We start from the raw sequence: 25,457 nt of genomic DNA, 5'->3' as shown, positions 1-25,457 counted from the left end.
TTGCAAATATAATTCAAAAACTGTATGTTCTGTTAGAAAACATCATCTTATAACAATGCTTAAAGAGAATGTGCCTATTGAGTTATATCCTTTTGATAAGTATAGTTCAGAAGAAGCCTGCATGCAGCCTGTGATAACTGTGGAATGTGTGTAAGCTTGCAGTTTTTACCCCAGTATTGTTGTGGAAAGCATTGTGAGATAATATACTCTGTTAATACTGTTTATCGAACAACCTCTGGATATTAAGCATTAAAATAGCAGAATACTTGGTGGACAAATGTATTGTGAGTGTTTAGTTATGAAGACACAGGAGGTCAAATTGGAGGACCCGCTCAAGGGACAATTCTGTAGACCCTGACGTGGAGGACAGGGCCCCATACATGTCAGAAGAGAGATTTTGTCTTTGATAGAGATCTGTTGGTTTTCTTCATTTGTTTTATCACACCATAGGCGTTAGCCCTCCACTGCTTGGCCCCTAATCTCCAGGCCTGTCACTTTGATGTCAGCATGAGTCTGCTAGTGACCCATGGTGGAAAAACAGCAGTAAGAGTGAGAGTGTTTGCTCAGCAATGGCATTTTATATGCTTCTATTAACCTGCAGAATCTGTCAAGTCTGCTATTTGAAAAACATTTGGGTTTGGATAGGCTCCAGCATGCCCCCGCGACGCTAAAGAGGAGAAGTGGTATAGAAAATGGATGGATGGATGAATGTTTGCAGTGGAATTTGAAAAGTGCTGACAACATTCTTTAGTAGTATGTATTCCATAATACTGCAACTTCTGTCTCTGTTTTGAGTTTGTATGTTTATACTAGGAAAGCTATAACTGCATCGCCAAAGAAACTGTTTCCAATAGCAATGTTTGGCAGCAGGGTTCATCTAATAAGGTGAGGGCCACCACTTCAGACAATCTTAAGGCCCTGTCCACACAGAAAGGTTTTTACCATTTCAGCATTATGTCCACATGACATTGCAATTTTGAAGGTGTAAATCAAACATTTTTGTGTATACATATTTTAACAATAAATGCCCAAAACAATTTCTGTCTTTTTACACTTTAAATTATTCAGTATAAGGAGGTGACAGTAATGATCCCTCATATAATAGAAATGGATGCTGCTGTTCTTTCTCTTGGTTGGCTGGCTTGGCTGAACTTACCACCTACACTGAGTTAAAAGTTACAGTGCCGACATGATCTCTAATCCTTGTCATACATTAAGATTACTTCACACAGAACTCCGGCTTTTCTCAACATCCACAATTTTAGAATTGTTAAAATTTCTCGGCTTTTTCATTTACCTTTTATGTTTTACCTTTTTACTATCAAAAAATGTCGCCATACCTTGTTGCAGGCAGATGTTTACATGAATGTGGTATTCATTCAATTGCATGACATTACATGAATGTTTTGGCCATAATAGTACTTAAATGACATGCTGCCATATTCTTGGGATTCATTATATATTGCCTCAATGACTTATAAAATTTACATCTTTTTCCCAATGTGCATCTTCACATGTGCTTGTGGTTGTTTTTTTAGGATGACCATGAGAGTGGTTCCACCTCAACAAGTCGCAGTGTTTCAGATAGTTCCAAGGCTATAGGCAAGCCCCGCCGCCTCCAGCAAGCTGCCCCAAGCGACCCCGACCTGCCCCCAGGTGAGTGATGGCATAGGGGCCAGTAAAGCTATGCTACCTCCCTTCTTTCAGAATGACCATCAAGGAAAGCCGTCGGAGAGGACCGGGATACAAACTGAAGCACAGATTAGAACCTGTTTACACAATCTGGAGTTTGAGTTCCAAGAGTTTTGAGAAGATAATTTAGCTTTAAATGGGATAGGTGGACTTATACTTGTCACAAATTCATGTGTGGGTCTTGGAGGATCATGTCTCATAGCAAGGCATCAAACGTTGACCCCATGCACGCTCACATAGTGGGAGGAAAAACTCAAAATCTCTGCCAATCCATCTGTCTGGTATAAAAGTTTAGATTTGGTAGCAGTTTTTACGGGATTTCTTTTATCCAATTTGCAAAGAGGAGTTTGCTTTCGAGAGATGTGACCATCTGCAGTCAAATGGTGACACTTTGATGGTTAATGGCGAAGCCGGAAACTTCATCACCATGCCACATCCACCACCAGTGCTTAACATGCACATGGTTCGCCACTTAAGCTTGTCAGTCTGTGTTGACGTCAACCTGCAAAATTCACTAGGAAGAGTAGGCTAATGTGTATAGCAAATTTTTTAATGTCCTTTTCTATCGCCACTGAGTGATGCTCTGACGAATTAAGGAAGTGACCGATGCATATAGCTTTAGGGTGTCATCTCCTTTATACGCAGCAATTATAACCGTCTGACCTTCTGGAATTGACTTAATAACATTACTTTTATTTATTTTTATTTATTTATTTTTTACATTTACAATGTCAAATTTGAATATGTTTGCATAGAAGTACAGTATATCCATTCACTCACTTCGTAAAAGGACGGAAAATATTAATTATCAAAGTAAAATAGGCTGGGGATAAGGCATATCTCTTACCTTTGTAAAAATATTAAATATATTAATAATTAATGAAATATTAAAATGATCTACCGTAAATTCTGGACTATAAGCCACTACTTTTTACAATACAGTGTGCCGCAGCGCGCAGTTGCAGGAAAAACATGTCATCAACTCTGCTTTTTTCCCTTTGAAATTGTCATTTATACCGATATGTCATTATCATTGGAAGAATTTATACCCGTTTACCAGTATATAAAAATGATCGCCCACCCTAGTGGGAACACCGAGTGTAGGTAGGATTGCAAGGTTTGTAGTGTGTCTTTCTGTGTAAATATCCCATGTTACAACGTGGATACCTGTGGATACAAGTGTGGCCTTTATATGTAGAAACATTCTTTTCTCTTTTAAATTTGGTGGGTGCGGCTTATATTCAGGTGCACTCAGTAGTCCGGAGTTTACGGTATTTGTATTGAAGACAAGAAACTTGTCCTGTTGAAGTCACAAATGCGTTTTTATAACTCTTCCCATTTGTTTTATGGTTGAAATGTCTTTGGCTGCAGGATCGAGACCGGCCATGTCAATCGTTCAGAAGGTCATAAGAGTGCGATAGTTCATAGAGGGACTTTGTGTGAGGCAAGAAAAAGACAAATGTAACATGAGCAAAAACATCCCAGTAGAGGACAAATTTGATCCAAAAAGGGAAATAACAGTGCTGGTTTATGTCCAGGCTGCTGATGCAACTGCAACATTCTAACTGACCTCAGAACCACAGGCACACTCATGCACGCAAGAGCAGCCAGAACACACACAAACTTTGGCAAGCACATGCAAGCAAGGCCAGGCACCTATGTGACAAACACACATTGCGTTTGTACACTGAGTGTACGTCACCCTCGCCTCCTACCTCTAAATGGTCAGTCATCAAACTCATGATATTTTTGTCATGTCTAGTCAGGCACAGTAGAACAGCTTGGTAATTCATATAATTATTTTCCTTCAGGAGCACCATTTAGTGCTGCTTCGTTATTAGTTCTGTTACTGTTTAGGATATTCATGAAAATACAGGAAGATAAACATTCCGTTTTGAAAATAAAGGGAAAACTAGATGTTTATATGTTTTACACTGGCTGTGTGAAACGGCACACAGGCGAAATAAATGATGGCGTTGATCCGATGATTTGGAGGATTCTGTGTGCAATGTTTTTATTATAGTCTCACTTTGTTTTGTAATGTTATGTACTTTTGGCTTTTCCCCAATATTTATGGATATGACTGAGTATTAGGGATTTGTGGCTCCCCTAAGTCTGATGAAACAATCTATTACAGCTTTTTCTTGTACTTAAGTAATTTTACTTCTGCTGCACAAAATCCCAGCAGCTGTCATCACACTTAAACAAAACTTTATATTACTGTAACTTCCAGTATATAAGACACACCACTACTTCAGCCGCACCCACTAAGTTTAGAGAGACAAACAGATGTGAACATATAAGCCGCACTGGACTATAAGCCTCACATGTCTACATCATAAAATTACATATTGTGGCACGCACAAGTCCGTGAGGACCAGGTAGCTCTTTATTTAACAGGAGCCAATCATGAGCTATGAGAAAACTCACAATTAGCTTGTCAACCCATCTGAAATTACAGGAGGTCATTACTCAGTGTAATAGTCTGACTCACAGTGTCATCTTACAAAGCAACCCCAAATCATCACACTGCATCTTAACACTCAAAAGGTAGCTAGGAAATATACAAGACAAGTACCAATACCAGTTTAAAATAACAAACAACAGCTATTTTAACTTCTACCCATAATGCATTGCTCCCAGCAGAACAGGTCATTGGCCAACGGTTGCATGGCTGCCGGGCACCCATGATAGCTATTCCTCAAAACGAGAAATCGGCATCAGAACCGAAACCAGAATCGTTCAAATTGAAACGATGCCCAACCCTAGTCTTAATACTTTCGCACACTAAGTTTGCTTCCAACTCAATGGGAACAGTTTGGTTTGTTCCAGCAAGACTAAGATTCAGTGCAAAAAAATGTTGCATAGTCTGAACGATTTGGTGTGGAAGAAATGAACAAGCCCATGCAGATCCCTGGATTTCTACCCTGTCAAACATCTTTGGAGAAAAAGTATAGATTGTGAGTCAGGTCATCTTGTCCAACATCATACGTGTTTTTCTTGTGTCTATAACGTGTAGATAGTGTGTTGTTCATCATGCTTCTCATTTATATGCTTGTTTTTGTTTCAGGTTATGTTCAGAGCCTGATCAGACGTGTGGTGAATAATGTGAATGTTTTGGTGAACAACTTGATACTGAAGTACGTTGAGGATGACATCGTGTTGTCAATCAACATTACTTCAGCAGAATGCTACACTGTTGACGATCTGTGGGAAAGGGCCTTCATGGACATCACGGGTAAGCAAAGGCTTCTCATGTTAGTTGTGATTTTGAGGTAATAAAAATAATTTGTAGATGCGCCACACACTGTGTATGGTGGCCTTCAGTGGGTCAGTTGTGCTCCTTTCCCTCTTCGGGCCCCTCTTGGCTGTGGGCGTGGTGCCTGTGCTCTGTTCCCCACTCTTCTGCATTGTAGGAGCGTGCCCCTTGTGTTTCTGCGCTGTGGGATGCCCTGGCCGTTTGGGCCTGCTCTCTTTACCCTACCTTTTCTCTTATGTCCTCTCCATTTCCTCTGTCTGTCCCCCTCTAAAACCATGTAGTGTCCAGTGGCATACAGAATAAATAAAATAAAATACAACAGGAGTATTCCAGACTCACCTGTTGTGCAGTAAGTCTGTACCGGCAATACAATACAATAAGGTATACAAATCAGTATAGGGTATACAGATCAATCATACTGCAGGACAGGATAAAAAAAGTGACTCACAGATTTCCAAGAATGATAACGTCTACAAGGACACAAAGACCATTCCTCAATTCCTCTGTCAAATTAAGCCTTGCATAAGCGCCCTCTAATTGAGATCACCTTCATTTCTTGTTTTTCCACTCCTTTGATTTTATTTGTTACTCTGCTCTTTCTGCAGCTCCAGAGTTGGTTCTTCGGAAAGTCATCAACTTTGCAGATTGCACTGTGTGCTTAGACAAGCGGAATGCAAGCGGCAAGATTGAGTTCTACCAGGACCCACTGCTGTACAAATGCTCCTTTCGAACACGTCTTCATTTTAGCTATGACAACATCAATTCTAAGATCCCATCTGTCATCAAGGTGAGTAGCTCTGAATTAAAACGGGGCAGCACAATGACTGCCACAATACCAATGCTGAAAACATGTTTTGTATTAGATAATTTATGCTCCAAAAGTATGATCAATGATCAAAAGGGTCTTTATTATATTACAGATGCATGTCTTGTAATGTTAGGTATGCATTTTAAATCCAGCAGTTGTATATTTAAATGTGAAATTTCCAGCTCATATCATCATCCATTATGACCCCCAGAAATTGATTTTCATTCACTCTGTCAATGTCCACGCTGTCAATTTGTATTTGTGAAAAAGTGTAATTTCTGCTATTACCAAATGGCAATATTTTAGTTTTACTTAGGTTCAAGGATAGTCTTTTTATCAAACCATCTTTTTAGTATAGTCATTTCATCTGTGACTTTTTTTATTAGCTCTTGTGTTGCCTTCCCCAGAACAAAATGCAGTAGTATCGTCTGCAAATAATACTAGCTTTAGGTCTTTCGTGACGTTACACATGTTATTAATATATAGACTGAACAACTTTGGTCCCAGTATTGATCACTGAGGTATGCATGATACATTTAAGCTCGCAGATGTATATTCTCCTAGCTTCACATATTGTTTCCAGTTTGCTAAGTAGCATTTTACCCAGTTCAATATGAACCCTCTGATTCCATACCTTTCCTATTTTTTTAATTAGGATATTGTGATTAATCGTATGGAAAGATTTTGTCATATTCATAAATACTGCAGCTGCACACTTTCTGCTGTCTATAGAGTTGGTAGTTTCCGCAGTAATTTGGATTAGTGCCATGAAATGTTAACTCTGTATTCGTATTGGCTGTCTGCGAGCAATTTATTCGTATTCATAAAAAGTCCAACCCGTTGTTGAATAGTTTTTCAGTGATTTTGGAAAGTTGTGGTGATAAGAAAACTCGTCGGTAGTTTGTGAATTTATGTTTGTCTCCATTTTTGAAAATTGGTACTGCTTTAGCTATTTTCATTTTTTTGGAAATATAAAAGCTTGAAATAACAAGTTGCTGATGTACATCAGCGGTTCTGTGATCTCATTAATGACCTTTTTTAATTACTTTTTATCGTTTCCATTTCAATTCCATTACAATCACTTGATGTTTTTGCTTCACATGTATTGACAATATCAACGATTTCCTTTTTTCTCACATCAGTGAAGAACATTGAGTTGGGGTTCCTGTCTATAGTTTCATTCCCTTCCTCCACTGACAAGAATTTTGGGATCTTTTCTTTTTTGGTTTGGTTTGGTCCGAAGCTAAAATACAAAGACTCAATAATAGTCCAACCCACAGCACACTTGCTCAGCAGCAGCTAAATTTGTGTGCGAAATCAAGACAAGACATAATTAACTGCCACCTTGCACAAAAAAAAAAATCAGAACGGCTTGAAATGAGACCTAAGTCAGGGAAATTGCAGTAATACAAGTAATACAGTGTAGAAGTGATGAACCAAGCAAACGGGAGAGATAGGGGGGAATTTTGCCCAAGTCTCGCACGGCACAAATGCCCTAGTGAGTGCACCCTTAATTAATCAGTGATCTCTATGGCCAAAACCTTTAAACTCTTTACAGACCTCTTTTAAAAAAAAATGTTTTCCTTCACTCACTAATTAAGTTTGAGTTTGGGAAGAATCTAATTTAGTGGAATCACAGAAAAAGACAATATAGATAGATTCTCTATTGTCCCCTCTTCAGTACAAATTAATCCACGACCTATTATAATATTGAGTACGTTTACATGCAGTCAAATAACCCTGCCGTAACCGGAACATTAGCAATAACCCGGTTGCACACGACCATGTAAACACCAATAACCCTTTTGAAAAAAACGGAATATGCTCATATTCCGTTTTTTTAAAACACGAAAATTACCCCTGGGTTACTCCGTTTTGGGTTATGTGGGGTTATGTCGGGTTATGTATACGCCTATATTGTTCCTTTTTTGGTGTATGGAAGCAGGGTAAGAAACATTTAGCAAATGCTTAATCCCCCTATTTAAATGAATTCCCCTATTTTTTGTTGTCTCCTCAGATCCAAACCATGGTGGATAGCCTGAAGTTATCGATTACAGATCAGCAACTCCCCATGTTTATCCGGATTTTAGAACTAATAGTTGCACTTTACTATGGTGAAATAGGAGGGCACAGAGAAACAGACCGAGAAGAGGGCAGCTGTCATGTCCGGGAAGCTGGAACAAATTCACCTGGTGAGTGAGATGGCTGTTGTGTTAAAATGTGTCACTATTTCAAGAATGTATTTTACTCTTAAATATTGAAAATATGTATTATTACTCCCCAATTTTTTATTTATTTTTATGTTTCCATAAAAAAGCAGTCCAAGTAGTCACTGTAGTTCATTTGGTGAAATGCAAGATGAGAAATGATCTTGCTAACTACCATTGAACAACAGCTGGTGTACTGTTGGGGGAAAAAAATCCATTGAAAAATCCGATTAGAGGTTCAAATTTAATTAAAGCCTTACATTTTATTTTTGCATTATCTTCTCGTGCTGCAAGTTGGATACACCTGTGCTATCGTAACCCTGGACTTTAAATTTATACTGTTTATACAGTACAGAATTATACAAGCAAAAATATTTAAATTGTCATTTTATTTAGTTAATTGTCTTACTTAGAACAAAAAAATATATTATTGAACAATTCATTTCCTATGCATCTGTTTTACTCTAAATCCATCCATTCATATTCTTATGCTCTTCCGCTTATCCTCAGTACGGTCGCGGGTATGCTGGAGCTTATCCCAGCTGACCTTGGGCGAGAGGTGGGGTATACCCTGAACTGGTCACCAGCCAATCGCAGGGCCCATATAGACAAACAACCATTGACGCTCACATTCAATTTAGAGTCAATTTAGAGTGGCCAGTTAACCTAACTTGCATGTTTTTTGAATTTGGGAGGAAACTGGAGTACCCGGAGAAAACAAACGCACACATGGGGAGAACATGCAAACTCCACACAGAGATGCCCAACCGAGATTCAAATCAAACCTAATCTCCTGACTCTGTGGCCAACATGCTAAACAGTTTTGCAATGTTCTCGGAATTGGCGACTCTAAATTGTCCATAGGTATGAATGTGAGAGTGAGTGGTTGTTTGTCTATATGTGCCCTATGATTGACTGGCGACCAGTCCAAGGTGTACCCCACCTCTCGCCCAAAGTCAGCTGTGATAGGCTCCAGCATACCCATGACCCTAGTGAGAATAAGCGGCATAGAAAATGGATGGATGGAAAAAAAATGCAGATGCAACAGCGGCACGACACAGCAGCAGCAGTGCGCCCTCCCATGCAGCTCACCACCACAGCTTCGAAAAATCCCAGCGTAAATATGTAAATTCAGTAACAATACATAAATTCACGCTAAAAGGAAAATGTATTATGCTGTAAAATAGTGCAATATGCCAATCATTCTGCTATTGTTGCTTATAAGTCTTGTTGTTACCTACTTATACTGTACAGATATATTAGTCGTCCCTAGTTTATCGGGGTTAATTGGTTCCAGACTCGACTACGATAGGTGAATTTCCGCAAAGTAGGATTCAATATTAACAAATGGAATATTTTCGTAGTTAGAGCGTAGGAAACCTGTTTCTTCTGAAAATGTTTGACATTATCAGAGCCCTGTAAGCATGAAATAACACTCTTATATTCACCTTTATACACGTATTACCTAATATAGTAGATGGTAAGCAATAATAAGACATAACTCCACGTTAGCATTTGGAAAGTTCCTTGTTGTTGTAGTGTCTCGAACGTAATGTGGGTTAATCGTACATGGCATTAAAAAATAGATCGACATCAGCCTATCGTCCATCCTCACTATGAGGTTTGTCACTTGATTGATATATTCATGCCAGCCTGACATGAATCTGGCATACATAGACGTACACTCCAACTCTAGTGCTAGATTTTTTTTTTACATCACATTTGTGCAATACTTTTATTTATTTATTCTAAACGTAAGAATGGGTTTGAAACTGAGTGAGGAAGAAGGACAAAATAAGCAACCAAAAATGTACCACTCCCACATGGAATACTAGGCCATGGTCAACCATGAAACAGCAATCATTTATTAATTCATTCATTTTGGATAAACCGCGATAAGAGTGAGGGTGCGATATTTGAACTGCTATATAGCGATGGAAGACTGTATATATAATATGTATAACATATATATAATATGTTACTTATAGTACTCACTTTTAGTTGTAAAATCACCAACAATAATTTGGCTGGTGCTGGGAACCGTTTTGCACATCAGGTATTAAGATCCATCCATCCATCCATTTTGTATGCCGCTTCTCCTCATTAGGGTCACGGGGGTATGCTGGAGCCTGTCCCAGCTGACTTCGGGCGACAGGCGGGGTACACCCTGGACTGGTATTAGGATGCTCAGGAAAAAATGTTTTGGTGAATATTAGGAAGGAAGAAGAAATTTCTCTGTGCGTCCCCAAGGCAAGAAATTACTTTTTTCTCTCAGTTATCAAACACAAAAGGCACACACATACACAAATGCATGAACTTGAATGAAATGGACATGTAGTAAAGACATGCCAGAGTGAGGGGGCTGCACTCATTGAACTCCCAAAAGTGTGGACAGTGTTTGGGAAACAAATGTGCACTTCCCAGTTACAAATTTAGCAGGACTTGAATGGGCCACTGCTGAATATAAACAAACAGATATTAGCATTGTCTGGAGAAAATAAGCAAAAAAGTTAAATCATTATTTAAAATCATTTTCTTTGTTTTTCTCCTTCAAAAATGGCAATAAATGTCTCTTTGACCATGGTGTATCTTTCCCCCGTTATTTCAACAAATATATTACAGCATTTTTAACTCGGTACAGACTATTGTCATCAGGCTTGAGTCCTTCCATGTGCATAGAAGGATAAAGTGAAGGAACATGGGTAAATCAAACACAGGACCATCTCTTTCTGATTTCTGATTTTGAAGCTGAGGAACTCGCACTCCTCACATCCTGGAGCCAAGTAAAATACACAATCCTGGCTTCACTCGCAGATGTGTCCACACTGCATAATACGGAATCGTACCTGGATCATTTATACGTTTCAATCTTCGCACACTCAGTTGTGGTATGATTATTTTATAGTGACCTAAACCTTCAGAACCTTCCTAACTACATAGATTTAAACTCACTCAGATAGTCACACAAAGATGCACATAATCCATAAACATATCAGATAACTGAAGACACAGCCAAAGCAAAAGCAAACCTTTTCCCCACATCACTTGTCCTTGTCCTTGACTTGTCCTTATCACAACAAAAGTGAGTTTTTGAGTCCTAGCTTGTAATGGATTTGGACACTCTTTGTAGCACAAGCAGCTAATAGAGCAAGTGGTGGGCAGAAGGAAGGTGGGAGCATGGCACAAATATACTGTAGCTCCTTTGTTCACCCCCAACGACCTACTCCCTGCCTGTTGGCCAGGAACTTTTACTGCAAGTTGGCGCAACTTGCAGTTTGGTTTCCAATGCCAGATGTAAGAGTCGGTGTCATGCTACTGCTATGTGGAGCCTCTGAGAATGAATTAGTATCCTATCACAAAAATATACAAGAGGGGACCAGCTCTTGGAACCTGAGCGCCTCCAGATCTTGTTATGCTGGAAGTAATCGACAGAGAAACTGAAAGGGGGGTTGGTGGGCGTGTGTTTGATGGGATGATGTAGGGAGTGGTTCTGGCTTGTTCATGAACATGTGCTTTTCAGCGCATTTATGTCTTTATTTTCCAGTACCACATTTGAGCATATCAACACTTAAAGTGACTGACCTAACATGTATATGACACATTCTCTGAACCTGCAGCGATCTTTACAAGGATCTTCTATTCTACGTGTGTTGTGAAATTGTTAGTCGAAGGGGAAATGGAAATTCCACGCTTGTAATAGTTACATTACTGAGGTATAGTGATGATAAAATTAATCTTGGATAACGTTTGGTCTTTTCTTTATTGATGGTTTAATCCTGGGTATTGGAAAAGAAAGCTTGACAGCTATACCGTGGTTTTATTGAGTGGCTCTGACATTAACTGTAATTGCATCCTGTAAAATGTTTTGCAGTGGTCTATCCATGTGCTGCTTACAAAATACACACAAAATTTCTGCTACAACCATAATATTAACAAAGTACAGGAACTTTTGAAATCTAATAATTGTTACCTTACAGCTCCGTCGCCGTCATGCTTGTTAGAGTGGGACGCGCCTTGAACGCCTTATGTTTTGCTTGTAACATACAGCAGCTGCAAAGCAAGAAGCTAGGCTATGGTTGTGGGGCCAAATTACTATATGTGAATAAAACATTAAGTAAATTATGTGTCAATATCTAAAAATCATGTAGTGTCCAATCATCATGATTGTTATTACTGACATGTTTTGTGAGTGTAAGGTTTTATTTGCCACAATTTTTCTTGAACATTGTATAGTTAAATTTTGACATTTTTTTTTTTATAATGTGCCTTAATAAATGTAATGTCAAGGAGACTACACCAAGCAGCGATTAAGTTGTGAAATGCTGTGGCAATATCAGACGTTGGAAACATAGATCACATACTTGCTGGAATGGACCCGTTTCATGTGCATGTGAAGAATTATACAGTATATTTTGGTCTGTAGCTGCGTGTGTGTGTGTGACCTCCCTATATGCTTGTGTACGTAAGTGCCTGGAGTTTGTCCAATGACCTATACATATTGTATGTTTTGGGCTTTCTATGATGTGTTTGCAGCGAGACTTTGCTTTGAAGGAGAGCTTGCCCTCACTTGCCTCAGAGGCCCATTGATGGGACCAGACTATCACACACATTGGTTTGAAGCCACAGGCTATCTTGCTTTTTTAAACTTCATATGGCTGCCATATGTTCAGTGATGTGACAGGGCCTTTTAACATTTTTTTTTAATACATCATAATATTTTCTATAGCATATGAATGGGGATACAACATTTTATATAGCAGGGACTTGTATTATATTTATACTTTATTTCAAATAAATTCAATGGAAATGTGATTCTCGTGGTGCTTAAGTTAAATAGGATGTAACTAGGGATATCGATATTGGCATAAAAATGAGATATCTGTTCATGTCGGTATTTTTGGTAGTATACTCTGTAGTCCAGTATATAGTGTAGTATATTGGTAATGTTTCTGCCAATAGTGATATTGGTGCGCAAGTGATAACGTCATGCTCCACATGACAACAAGCTTGCTAATTCAGTATGTCTGTGGTCGCCTTCTAATTGTAAATATGACATTTGGAATTGTTATGAAGTGCTGGGGGTGCGGGGGAAAGGGGAGGGTGTAAGACGTCTTCCTTTTAAAACTTCTAATCTTATATCACGCCTCAGGAAGAATCACTCTGAGTCAGATGTAGCTTTCATACCTGCAGCAAAAATAGTAGGCGACAGGAGATTTGTTGAATGAGCCCAGTTTATAATTTTACTGATTGTATTAGTCCAGCGTTTGCACTTGACTTTGTTCTTATACAGATTCTTGTGTGACAGATAAATGTGCAGGTTTCCAAATTGTTGCCAGTGTTGTGTTCATTCATTACAAGAGATGTGACCTGACATTAGTTTGAGGGAAGAGCTGCTGCCAATATCTGTATGCGTCTCGGTAATGAAGCGCTGGATAATATTGGTATATCAGATGTTGGGTCAGAAAGACAATATCAAGCATCTCTGTATGTAATACAAATAATGCTAATGCTGGTCCAGTTAACCGCATAATTATTCATTTTTATGTGGTTATTTTATGTGTCATGTCTGAAAATATAAAATACAGACATATACAAATGTTCTAAATTTACAATTGATTAGTGGTCTAGATTATGCTGGAAGTTACCAGGATCATTTAGAGTGGTGCACAGATTGTTTCGTCAAAACCTTCTGATATGATTTGACCTTTGAATAATTGAAAATATACAATTTTGCTGGAGAATGCATGACTGAAAAGTTATGCTTATGCACCTAGAGACTAGACCACAGGAGAATTAAGGATTTGCTTATTTGGCCAGTCCAGCTTTCCCTCCATAAACATGGACGGACATCTGCTGGCCTTTGAGGGCATTGCTTTTTCTCGTTTGTCCTCCTAGGTCAGTGTCAGTGTCATCTCACTTGCATACCCACTTGTTATTTAAAGTGAGCACCTATGTGCTTATTTGACAGGTTATAAATGCTGCTTTAAACCCTACTTTGGACATTAATACTCAGCTGATTTTAGTCATTTTAGGTTCAGTCATTATGTTTTGGATGTATTAATGTGGAAAAGCATTCAGTCACAGTAACATGCATTTGTCCAGCCCACATCTCCCTGGGAATTTTTCACTCACTTCTGTGGATTAATACTTCAAAGTCTACTTAAGCCGCTGTGTTTTGATCATTTGATTGGTAAGTGCTCTTTTATTTTGATTGTCTCATAATTCAAACGCAGGCTGCGTCAGTCTGTGACATGAAGCGGAACGGCTTAACTTGTTGAAGTGACACCTCAAAGGCTACCACTGAGCGAAAAAAGAGAAGACCAAATAGGACAGGAACACTGGAGGAGATAACACATGACATGAGAGTTACAACTGCCAATTCACTGAGTGAAAGATTTAATTAAATTCATAATTTTCACCGCCTTAGCCTCTGGGATTCCTAAGCAGTGACCTCACGGACAGTATTGTTTTTCTGCAGAGGACATGAGGCTGCAAGGAATGGGCTTACACATTCTTGAGTATTGACATCAGCTTCCTCTTTCGCCATCTTCATGGAAATAGACAAAATGTGAAAAGTTGAAAGGTTGTTATCGGAGAGTGGCTCATTATGGTGGTGTTTGTTTAAATCAATGTATATTTGGCTATTTCTACTAGCTCAGATTTCACAAAAAGCTTCTGAAATATACTTAGAAAGAGTGCAGTGGGCACCTGTCCATGAAGCACCATGCTACAAACGGGGGGAGAAATTATGTTATATTATTTAAATCAATAGACCTTGAAAAAAGACAAAAGGGAAAAATATACCGTCTCATAATTGGATGATGATATATGGATGGAGAACATCACCGCCCTTGAAAGTCACCCCATCAAGAGGCTGTGTGGCTGTAATTGCCAAGTCAAAGCAAGTGCTGACCTAACAGGGATTGTAATATCTAGCCCTTTTTGTTTAATCTTTAGACCTTGAAAATGGACAATAGGGAAAAAATATCTTATATTTAGGTCAATACAGTAATATATTATGCAATCATCCTTTACAGTTCTACATGAACCCACCAAGTTTAGTTTCAACACCAGCCACACAACAGCTTTGCTATTTTGTACATTGTTAATTTGTTTTGTTTTTTGTTCTTTGTCTTCCCTTTGCTTTTCAGGGATGGATATGGACATAGAGAAGAACCAAGGTCCAAGCCAGTACTCCAGTCAAGAGTTCTACATGGACTCAGACATTTCTGCAGAGAATTACCAAGGGTGGGTCTCTTGGGCTTGGTCCTTTGTTCCAGCCCTTGTAGGCTCAGAGGAGGGGGAAGAAGGTCTCTTTTTGCAGAGGGAGACTGGAGGCGTCCCAAGCAATCCCCAACAACACACACCCAAGGATCCCATGGTTTCAATTGGGTTCTACTGCACTAAGGCCTCGCTAACATTTAAGGTAATGAACTATTGTAATATTATGTGAACAAAATGTTACCTAAATTTCACTAACTAAAGATATTTTTTAAGGGTGAACGATATTTATCAGACCAATATGAGGAATTTTGACAACATACCGATAAAACGGATACAACATAAAAATAGCTCCGATAACGATAAAAAAAGGCGAGATGACCCGTACTGTGCAATAGGTGGGATAGCGTGAGCAAATCGAGTGATCCTTTTCTGTGACATGCTGCAAATGTCGTAACGTCCCCCAAGCTCACTTACAAACAAACATGCCGTTGATCGTGTGGGACTTCTCACTGTTTTAGAGGAAGAAATTTGACCAGATGCTTCACATGCTGGACAAACAGCCCTTTATCATCGTTGACGATACAGACATATGTTGGCTAGTAAAACCCCTTGGAGCCACAGTTTGGACTTCTCAGCAACCGTGATTTTTTTTGGTTTTGTTAATAGTAGTGATGCCATGATATTTGGTAAGGTCAAATCTGCAGGTACAGTTTGTCAAATCCAACTCTGAGTCGGTATTACCTCCAGGTGTGCACAAGCTACCGTTAAATCTAAATTAAAAAATTAATAGATATAAAAAGTTTTGGTTATCTATATCTGTCTTGAGAAGCAGGAGTTTATTGGTGGTGGTGTCGGCTTGAAAAAATATATAGCTACAGAATATTTTTCTCTTTACAGTCAGTACTCCTCTCTTCCCTTTTTCACTACACTTTTTTCTAGTTTAGTACTTCTGTGCACCCCACCCCTAAATCTTGTAGTCATTTTTTGAGTGTGAGTCTTAAAGGACAGCTTGATCCCTATGAAGTTTCACTGCTTTTTATCTCTGTGTGCGGTATAGGCAAGGAGAGGGAAATTTGTAACTGATGTCTCGTTTCATTGTTTTAAACATTTTACATGGATGACTATTCAGAAATGGTTCCCAATCTTTAATCCTGTTGTTTCTGGCAATTCATGTTACTCCACAAATTCAGTCCCAAAAGTTACGAGTGTGTGTGTGTTCAGCAAAGAGGCAAGTTTTAGATATTTAAGTAACATCCTTTCTTAATATAACTTCCAGGAATTTCCAGGTTCGTCTCCACACGTGATTAAGTGCGAATTGGAGAGGAAGGCAGTGAGGGTGAGAGAATCTGCTCCATCAGTAGGGATAATAAGACACAGCTGCTTCTTGTTCTGCACCTGCTTCCTGTGTAAAAGTTGAATGGGTTGAGGCCTGCACAGTTCAGCTCCACACCCACAGTTGTTATATGGGCCAAACTCTGAAGCATCACTACTCTGTCTTTTTGCAACCAGTTAGTTTTGACCAGATGCTCCATCGCTCTTTCTGTCGCTGCTTCCGTCAGACCTTCACCCAGAGGAATAAATGCTCTACTGGACAATCCCTGTTTTAGTTGGGATTTTTAGTGTTCTGATAGTCATCCCCCAAAGAGAAAACCAGGGCCTCCCAGAAAACGAGATGGGAGTTGCTATCATGTGGTTCCACCTGAAATTCCATCTCTGATCTGGCAAAATGCCCTTGTTCTGATTTGGGTTTTATTGTTTAGGTCAGGGGTCGCCAACACGTTGATCACGATCGACCAGTCGATCTTTGGGACTGTGCCTCTCGATTGTGAGAATAAATGGTAAATGGTCTTTCACTTGTACAGCGCTTTTCCACCTCTAAGGCATTCAAAGCGCTTTGACACTGCTAGTACATTTACCTACTGATTACACAGCATCAGGAGCAACTGGGGGTTCAGTATCTCACCCAAGGACACTTTGACACGATCACTGGAGGACGGAGGAGCGAATCCGCAACTCGCAACCTTCAGGTTGGGAGACGACCACTCTACCACCTGAGTCATGCCGCCCCCATTATTACAAAAAAAAATTATCACATCAGTGCCCTCCCCGCTCGGAGAGGGACCAACAGGCACGCATTTTGACCACTGGACACGCCCGTATGCCTCACCAAGCTCCATCCAGACACGCAACCCACAAGCCCCAGCCTGGAACCCAGGCCCCAAAACCTGATTGGCGGTACCAGTGCACGCCACACCGGCCGGCTTGCGTCTTTTTGCTAAATCAAGCAAAATTATTAATAAAATTCAGGCACAAGGCATTTTGCGCAGGTTCACGGCTGACACTAGGGATCTCAGGCTCAAAAAGGTTGGTGACCACTGGTTTAGGTTTTCATCATTGTTCAGGTTTACCTCCTTGTCCTTCAGCCTTTTATGGCTAGCATAGCCTAATTTACCGTCTGTCACTCTCAGAAGTCAAATGTGATACACAATATATGAAACCCATGCTTAGTCTTTTCCCGTTTTGTCACAATGATATTACAATGACCACATTTTATTTTTCAAATACGATTTTACTAGCTTTTTCTTTATGTAATTTTTAATTAGCATGTAATGATAAACAACAATTAAAAGGCTTACAACAAAAGTTTACTTTTTTCTTAACTAAATATTCCCTCATCATTTGAAGAATAGCTGTCTGAATATGTGATGCCCTTGATTTACTGACATCAAGCTTGCGTATTTGAGAAACGTGACATTTTGACATGACCCTTTTGTGTCTAATATTTCAGCTGACAGAATCCCAGGCAGAGAGTAGCTACTACAGTCCTCAGAAAGTAAAGTCCAGAGAAGTCTTGTGCCTGGAACAAGAGGGAATCACAATTGAGGTAAGTCATTTATATTTATGCTCAGTCTTTACACACGTAATTGTGTGTTCAGATGTTGATTTTTTCTATATGATAGTCTACTTACCGAAGTTTTTTGTTGGGCTAACATAAGGAAAAATGAACATTTATGATACAATTGAGTGATTGGAGGCCCCACTCGACTGTATCCTAACGATTGTCATTTGACATTGCTGAAGAGCTAACCATTCCTATTTGGACCTGCTTCCTCCTTTAGAGGATAAATAGATTTGATCTTGCACCAAGGTCTCAGACTACAGCTGTCCTATCTAGTCTAATTGGTGTGTGTCCCACCTAGTCTTTGAGCATGAACTGATGAAGTCTGCTCGGATGAGAGGTGAAATGTTTTCTAAGACAACCCGAACAGTCCCGTTGTATTTGGATACCTGAATTGACCTGAATGAATGAGAATATTCACAGGCAGACTTACTTCATTCAAAATCATTCTTTTTTTATCTTCAAATCTTTTGAAATCCAACAACTGATACATTTCATTTTGTAAGGAATAAATTCTTAATGAACAGCATATGCTGTTTTGTTAAGTGGCGTTGGTTTCATGATGTTTTGCAGCATTTGGTCTTTGGTTTAACTTTCTTGTTCTATTTTTTGTAGGTGCTGATGATGGGAGAGCCCTTCTTTGACTGTCAGATTGGTTTCGTGGGCTGCCGGGCTCTCTGTCTGAAAGGCATCATGGGAGTACAGGATTTTGAAGAAAACACAAATCGACCTGAAGAGGTAAAGACAACTGTATAACTTCAACAAAATAATCAGGCCTTCGAAAGGAAATTCCTCAAAATGTTCCTCCAAAAAAAAAAAATTCCTCAAAGTTGGAACCATATAATTTTTCCAAATGTCTTGGTCAACTGAAGTAAGACACAAGAATGGGAACTAAATCTTCTTCCCTATTATACGTTTTAATTAACAGTGGTGTATGTTCTGTACAGTGTTGCTTTGTTTGCTGTATGTAGCATTGAGTGACAAGAAGTGAATTTCAGCTTTTAAGTGTGTGGTTAAAACATACTCATTAAGTATAGTGCAGTAGAAAAGTAGAAGTAAAGTAGCAGAAAAATAATTTGTAATAGATCTGGGCAGTGATATACAGTATAGATTGATTTGTATTACTTTTCTTCTGTGTGTTCTCAATGTCTTACATCCATTTTGTTTTATCTCTGTGTTCTCACAGGATGCAGTGTTCTTCAGCTGTGGGGACACCCTAAGCAGCAAAGGAATGACCTACCTTACAAACTCTTTGTTTGACTACCGCAGTCCAGAGAACAATGGTGTCAGGGCTGAGTTCATCCTGGATACTGTCACTCACAAGGTCTCTAAATTTCATGAAGTTCCCATCTTCAAAACTACTGTAGTACTTACTTGATTTATGTGTTACTGAATTTAACACCAAGCAGCAAAGCTGTGTTCCCAACATTCACTGCACTGTTTTGGAGTTAAGCTGGTGTTCATTGTTGTTTTCGCTGGTTAACGAGAAATGTTTGCAGCTGTTTCAAATAACTTTGCCAGGAAATATCCGATTTTTTTCCCCAAAGAAAACATCTTTTAGTGCATACAAAATTTAAAAAAAAGTTGAGAGGACCATCCCAATCGGATGAAAGGAATCAGTCATATGAAAGTGCTACACCTTTTAATTACCACATTGCCATTATAATATTTTGACCGCGCTAGTGATACATTGTAATTACATAAAGTTTTTTTATGAGGCAATGACAACTGTTACTATATTCAGCGTTACTAAGTACATATGTTTTTATACTCTTTTTAAGTTGTATTTCAGTAACCTCTCATCTAAACAAATCAATATAATAATTATGTTTTAATTCACTTTAAAATCCGCACTTCTAAGTTTAGTCCCCCAGCTGCTAGCTCCAATAGAGGAAATTTCCAGCTATTGAACTAGTTGGCTACCACACCAGAGATTATGCCTGCCATCTCTGAGATCCCCTCATCTACCATCAGAGCTCGAGTGTTGACTTTGCTCACAAATGCTCATGACCATCAGTGAAGCATTTGTTTGGACATCCATTCATCCATCTATTCAGGCTTGAAAGTCTTAAGAGTCAAAGGTTTTCGTGTTAATTCATTAGCGGTTTTGAAATCAGCCAATGGCTTTGATCCAAACGCATGCCAGAGCTATTAGCAGTCCCCTTATAAATATTACTTATTAACTTGCTTTTCTGATAAGAGCCCATTGAAATCTCTGTTTGGAGAGCCTGAGATTGTTAGTTAGGTTAAGTCTATGTGCCTCTGCTTTGGTTGGTTGTGTGTGTGTTCTGGGTCTGTCTCTTCTTTCATACACTTTAATTTTGTGGTTAATGATTTAACTGTGTATAAGAAATACACATACAGAAATACATTTTGATTGCATCTTTATTTCTTTTCTGTTTGTTTCTTCTTAATTTGTAAATGATACATTTTAAGGTTAGCCCTTGCAGCATCACCTTGGTTTGAGCTGACTCTGGCTTTGTGAGAAGAATCGTGAACGATATGTCTGGCTGTCAGAAAGTAATTGTCACTGCTGGGCGCAAATTAGTATTTGTTTAAGCAAAATACATATTTGATCCCCAAGCACAACATGGCTTAGCACTTGGACAAATCGTTATTGGAAAGCACAAAGGCCAGACATTTCTTGTAGTTGGTCACCAGTGTTGCACATATTTCAGGAGGAATTTTGGTCCACTCCTCTTTACAGATACTCTCAGAATCATAAAGGTTTTGAGGCTGTCGCTTGGCAATACAATGTTTCAGCTTCCTCTGCAGATTTTCTATGGGATTAAGGTCTGGAGACTGGCAAGGCCACTCACGGATCTTAACGTGCTTCTTTTTGAGCGACTTCTTTTTTGCATTCCATAGGTTTTTGGTCATTGTCATGCTGCAAGACCCATCCCCAACCCATCTTCAGTGTTTTGGATGCTCCTGCTGCTACTGTTGGACATTGGGGGGGGGAGGTGTTGGGGTTATATTCAACCGTTCTCCGCCTCCAAACACGTGGAGTCAAGTTGATGCCAAGGAGCTCAATTTTGGTTTAAGCTGACCACATCACATTCTCCCAAGCTTTCTCTGAATCATTCACGTGTTCACTGGCATACTTCAGATAGGCCTGTACATGTGCATTCAGGATCTCAATCCATTACAGCAAAGTGTGTTACTAATGTTTTTCTTGGTGACTGCGGCCCCAGCTCCCTTGATCATTAACCAGCTCCTCCCATGTAATTCTGGGCTGATCCCTCACTTTTGTCAGAATTATCCTTAATCAACAAGGTGAGTTATTGCATGGAGCTCCAGAGCAAGGGCGACTGACTTTTACCTTCTGTGTCTTCCATTTTAGAATTATCGAGTCAACAGTGATCTCTCTACAAGCTTCTTGCTGAAGGGATAGGACTAATTTGTATGCTCCGTAGGCACATAACCGGTTTGTGGGGGTCACAATTGTTGATGGTTGCTAGGGGATGAAGTAGATATTTCACTCACGCTAGTTGTACCTTGCTGGACTTCGGGGTGATACCCACTACTCCTCGTCCTATAGCCCATTTGCTTGTCCGATCACTTCTACACTGCTGTATGAAGTCAATTCGCCTGACTTGGTGTATTATTTCTTATTTTAAGTTGTGATAATTTATTTTGTGGAAGGTGGCATCTGTCATTAAATACCTGTAAGAAGAGCAAAGACATAAACAATGGCACATCTTTACAATGCACATGAATATAATAATATAAATTGTCTGTCAGTTACCGATAAAAACATGCGAGGAGTGATTGCATTACAGTAATTCTATGGCCCGACTACGTTGTGTGCGCATATGCGTGTGCGTGGTTCCATGCCGTGCCCTGGTCAACTCTTCCATGTGCCATACTTGGGTGCAGATCAGTTTGCTCACACTCGCCAAATGGGCTGGGCTTTAGGTGTGAAGTGGGCCCTGGCACAATACGATTAGCCTCAAATGAGTACGGCCTGAATCAAATAGAAATTTACATCTTTTATTTAATGCTTTTTTGTGGAATTATTTGTAGTTATTGTGTCTGTCTCTGTTAAAATGAATGTATAACAATTATGGACTGCTCATGTCTGTGTAAGGCGGGAAACTTACAAAATCAGCAGGGGATCAAATAATTTCCCTGCTGTCATCAAAGGTTAAAAGATGAGCTCTCAATAACCCTTTTTTATCTTGGATTTTACCCCTCTTTGTCGAATCCATCATGACCCCAGTCATTGCAGTCTTGAAGGCTTCTTGTTTGCTCCCTCACCATGTTTACCCAACTCTTCTTTTGTTTGACAGGAGACCTACACAGAGATAGCAGGCATGCAGCGCTTCGGTGCTTTTTACTTGGATTACCTCTACACAATGGAGAACAGCAGCGGCAAAGGTATTGTCTTAGTCATTCCTCTTCACAGAGCTTGTTTGCTCACCTTTCCACTTCTTTCTCTTTCTTTATAGTTGTCATGTTCCCTTTTGCTCCGGCTTGTCCTTCCTTTTTTCCTATCAGTGTTGTGCTTTCCCTCTCATTCTCTTTCTTTAGTCATCTTTTTTTTCTCCCTTTCCCTCTTCTCTGTCAAACAAGAACCCTAGAGACTTGAATAAGCAATTGTCTTGTTTAACTCGCAGCCACCTGGTCCTTGACCCTTCCTGTCCCCTCGCTCACCCCAACTTACCTGGAGGGCAACTGTCAGAAGTGTTTAGTCTGCTGACACATATTTGAGTTTCTTTCTCCTTGATGCTTGTTGAAACACTGTTCCTCCCCTGTCTTTTACCTGTAAGCCCTTGATAAAGTGAAAAGGGCGCTATTGCCTAATTAGGTTTCATTCTTTTTGACATTCAACTTCTCCTACAGAAATGTTCTATTGAAACTGCATGTTTTACATAATACTATGTGATTGCTGAGCATTTATTCTCAAATACTATATGACTCTCAAATATGACTAACATTAAATATATATTTAGTCAACAAAAATATAAATGCAACACGTTTGGTTTTGCTCCCATTTTTTATGAGCTGAAGTCACATATCTAAAACTTGTGTTGTGGATTCAACGGTACACGGTGGCGGTGGATTTATGGTATGGGCAGGTGAATATCATGGACAACAAACACAAGTGCATTTTATTGATGGCATTTTCATTGCACAGAGATACCGTGAGGAGATCCTGAGGCCATTCACGCACGACCATTACCTCATGTTGCAGAATGATAATGCACGGTCCCATGTTGCAAGTAAACATTTGTAAATATTTCCTGGAAACTGAAAATGGCCAGCATACTCACCGGGCATGCCACACACTGAGCATGTTTGGGATGCTCTGGATTGGCGTGTACGGTATTTCAGGCAAATGGGCGTCACACCAGATATTGACTGTTTTTTGGAGGCAATTAAACTGCACATTTTAAGCCTTTTATTGTGGCCAACCTCAAGCACACCTGTGTAATAATCATCCTGTCTAAGAAGCATCTAGTTATGCCACACATGTGGGGTGGATGAATTGTGACACATTTAGACAGATTTGTGAACAATATACAATATTTGAGTGATATTAGAACCTATATTTTTGAGGCCTTTTGTGTACATAGAAAACGTTTTAGACCTTTGAGTTCAGCTCATGAAAAATAGGAACAAAGACAAAATTGTTGCATTTTGTTGAGTATAGCTGCTCAGAACCCCAGAGAGACTGTGTGGTTTTGACTTGATTTAAGGCTCAACCTAGTTTGACAGACAAATGTTCTAACCTAATCTATTTTTAGCTGAATTCTTGCCAATTTATTGTTCATTGCGTAGTTTGAGGAGGCTTATGGTGCACTATGAAACACTATGAAACACATAGTTTAGTCAGAATGCATGAATTATGACACGGTGGTGGAATCATCACTCATTGATCATCATTCATAACTTGTAAACAAGCAAAAGCATTACTAATACATTTGTGTTGAAACAGATAAGGATTGAAAATATGAAAAGAAATCATTGATACTGTTATCCTCAGCTGTCAAAGTTGTATGTTACAGTAGGGTAAGTGTGGGATGGTTGCGGTTACTCTTGTCAAATGGAATGCTTCTCTTCTGTCAGTGTTTCCCTCCTTCCCGCACATAGACCTGATCCAGTGTCAACCAAACAAATTAGTCTCTATTGCCACAGGACTTACAGACTCTGAGTCAACTGAAACATTAGCTGACCCAGGTCACACTTACCACTGACTTCACATTCAAGTAACTCTTTTTAATCTTTGGAGACTGAGGCACCTTTTAAATAGTCTAAATCCTTACCATAGTCCGCTTGCCCATCATGTCACTGACTATTCAAAATGCAGTCATATGGTTAATAAGTAGACCTAATCCTCCTTCTAAATCGAATGGCGAAAGAAAAGAAGTGCCATTGCACATTGGCCTTTATAAATTTGCTACATTTGGAAAAAAATCTCCCATCAGACATTTTTTGCTTTTCACACAGTTAATACATTTTTTGACTTCTGAACTAAAAAATGTTCTGTGCGGTCGTGGAATGTAATGAGAATAAGGCAAGTTTTGACCCTTTGTCCTCCTCCCTCTCTGCCATTCATCCACCCACTTCTTTTTAATTTCTCCCTTTTTATTGCTGGGGACTTGCTGGAGTCTTTTAAGTGGAACTCTGGAACAGAGGCCTGCAAAGACCGAAGGGACAGCTGTGTGAGAGGAGTGGACATTTGTTATACTCATCATTGAAAGTTTAGTGCTGTGTGAGCTGATTCTTTTTGGCTGGATCAAATCCTTGTCACTCAATATCGTCATTCGGTTTTCTCCCAACAGATGAGTGGAGGCCATTTTACCTGATTAAGTGTCAATTAAATATTTTTCTTGCATTGATAGGGATATTGGGAATACTGGGACAGAAGTAACACTGTGTGGCTGAGTTCACATTGGTGCATTATGCTAACAATTTTAATAGCCACTATCCTCTGTATATACACTATATAGACAAAACTATTATACAATTGTAATTTTGGGTATTACACCTACGGTACATAAGTTGAAAATAGAATAAATAATGTTGATTAAGTTGGTCCCCCCTCTGAGCTTTAGCAGAAAAGTATTCCCGAGTGTTCAGGGGTCACTATTGATGGATTAAAGGGCCCTGTTCGTAATGTATGTTCTAGTTTATCCCAAAGGTGTTTGATGGGGTTGATGTCAGGGCTCTGTGAGGTTTCTTTCACACTAAATTCATCCAAAGGTGTTATTATGGACCTTGCAGTGTACACCGTGGCACAATTACAGAACAGAACATCCCTTTTTGAGACTTCTGAGACCTGTGATTTATGAAGTAACTAATAGGTGTGTCCCAGCTGTGTCAATGTGTCTTTAAATGATGCTTACTGCATGTTTCTCATTG

At 39.4% G+C, this 25,457-nt stretch overlaps 1 protein-coding gene across 9 annotated transcripts in view; it reads left to right on the top strand.

Annotated features, from left to right (window-relative positions):
• The window catches only part of LOC129185227 (intermembrane lipid transfer protein VPS13B-like), a 319,375-nt gene that overhangs the window by 12,567 nt on the left and 281,351 nt on the right, over positions 1-25,457 (top strand). For 8 of the 9 annotated variants that reach the window (XR_008572043.1, XR_008572044.1, XR_008572045.1 and 5 more), the window contains exons 4-12: positions 1,539-1,656; positions 4,763-4,930; positions 5,557-5,738; positions 7,777-7,951; positions 15,118-15,392; positions 17,979-18,074; positions 18,705-18,827; positions 19,276-19,413; positions 22,382-22,469. Coding sequence is in view for 5 of the 9 variants with exons in the window: in XM_054782025.1 (XP_054638000.1) it covers positions 1,539-1,656; positions 4,763-4,930; positions 5,557-5,738; positions 7,777-7,951; positions 15,118-15,392; positions 17,979-18,074; positions 18,705-18,827; positions 19,276-19,413; positions 22,382-22,469 (1,363 nt within the window). In the remaining 4 variants the exon portion in view is untranslated. Of the gene's footprint in view, positions 1-1,538; positions 1,657-4,762; positions 4,931-5,556; positions 5,739-7,776; positions 7,952-15,117; positions 15,393-17,978; positions 18,075-18,704; positions 18,828-19,275; positions 19,414-22,381; positions 22,470-22,540; positions 25,455-25,457 lie in introns of those variants that run through there. The other variant, XM_054782028.1, reaches the window with a different exon arrangement.

The sequence above is a fragment of the Dunckerocampus dactyliophorus genome, chromosome 7 (genome assembly GCF_027744805.1).
Source record: "Dunckerocampus dactyliophorus isolate RoL2022-P2 chromosome 7, RoL_Ddac_1.1, whole genome shotgun sequence".
Taxonomy (NCBI): domain Eukaryota; kingdom Metazoa; phylum Chordata; class Actinopteri; order Syngnathiformes; family Syngnathidae; genus Dunckerocampus; species Dunckerocampus dactyliophorus.
Note: the sequence above shows the minus strand (reverse complement) of the source record. Positions and strands in the feature narration are given on the sequence as shown.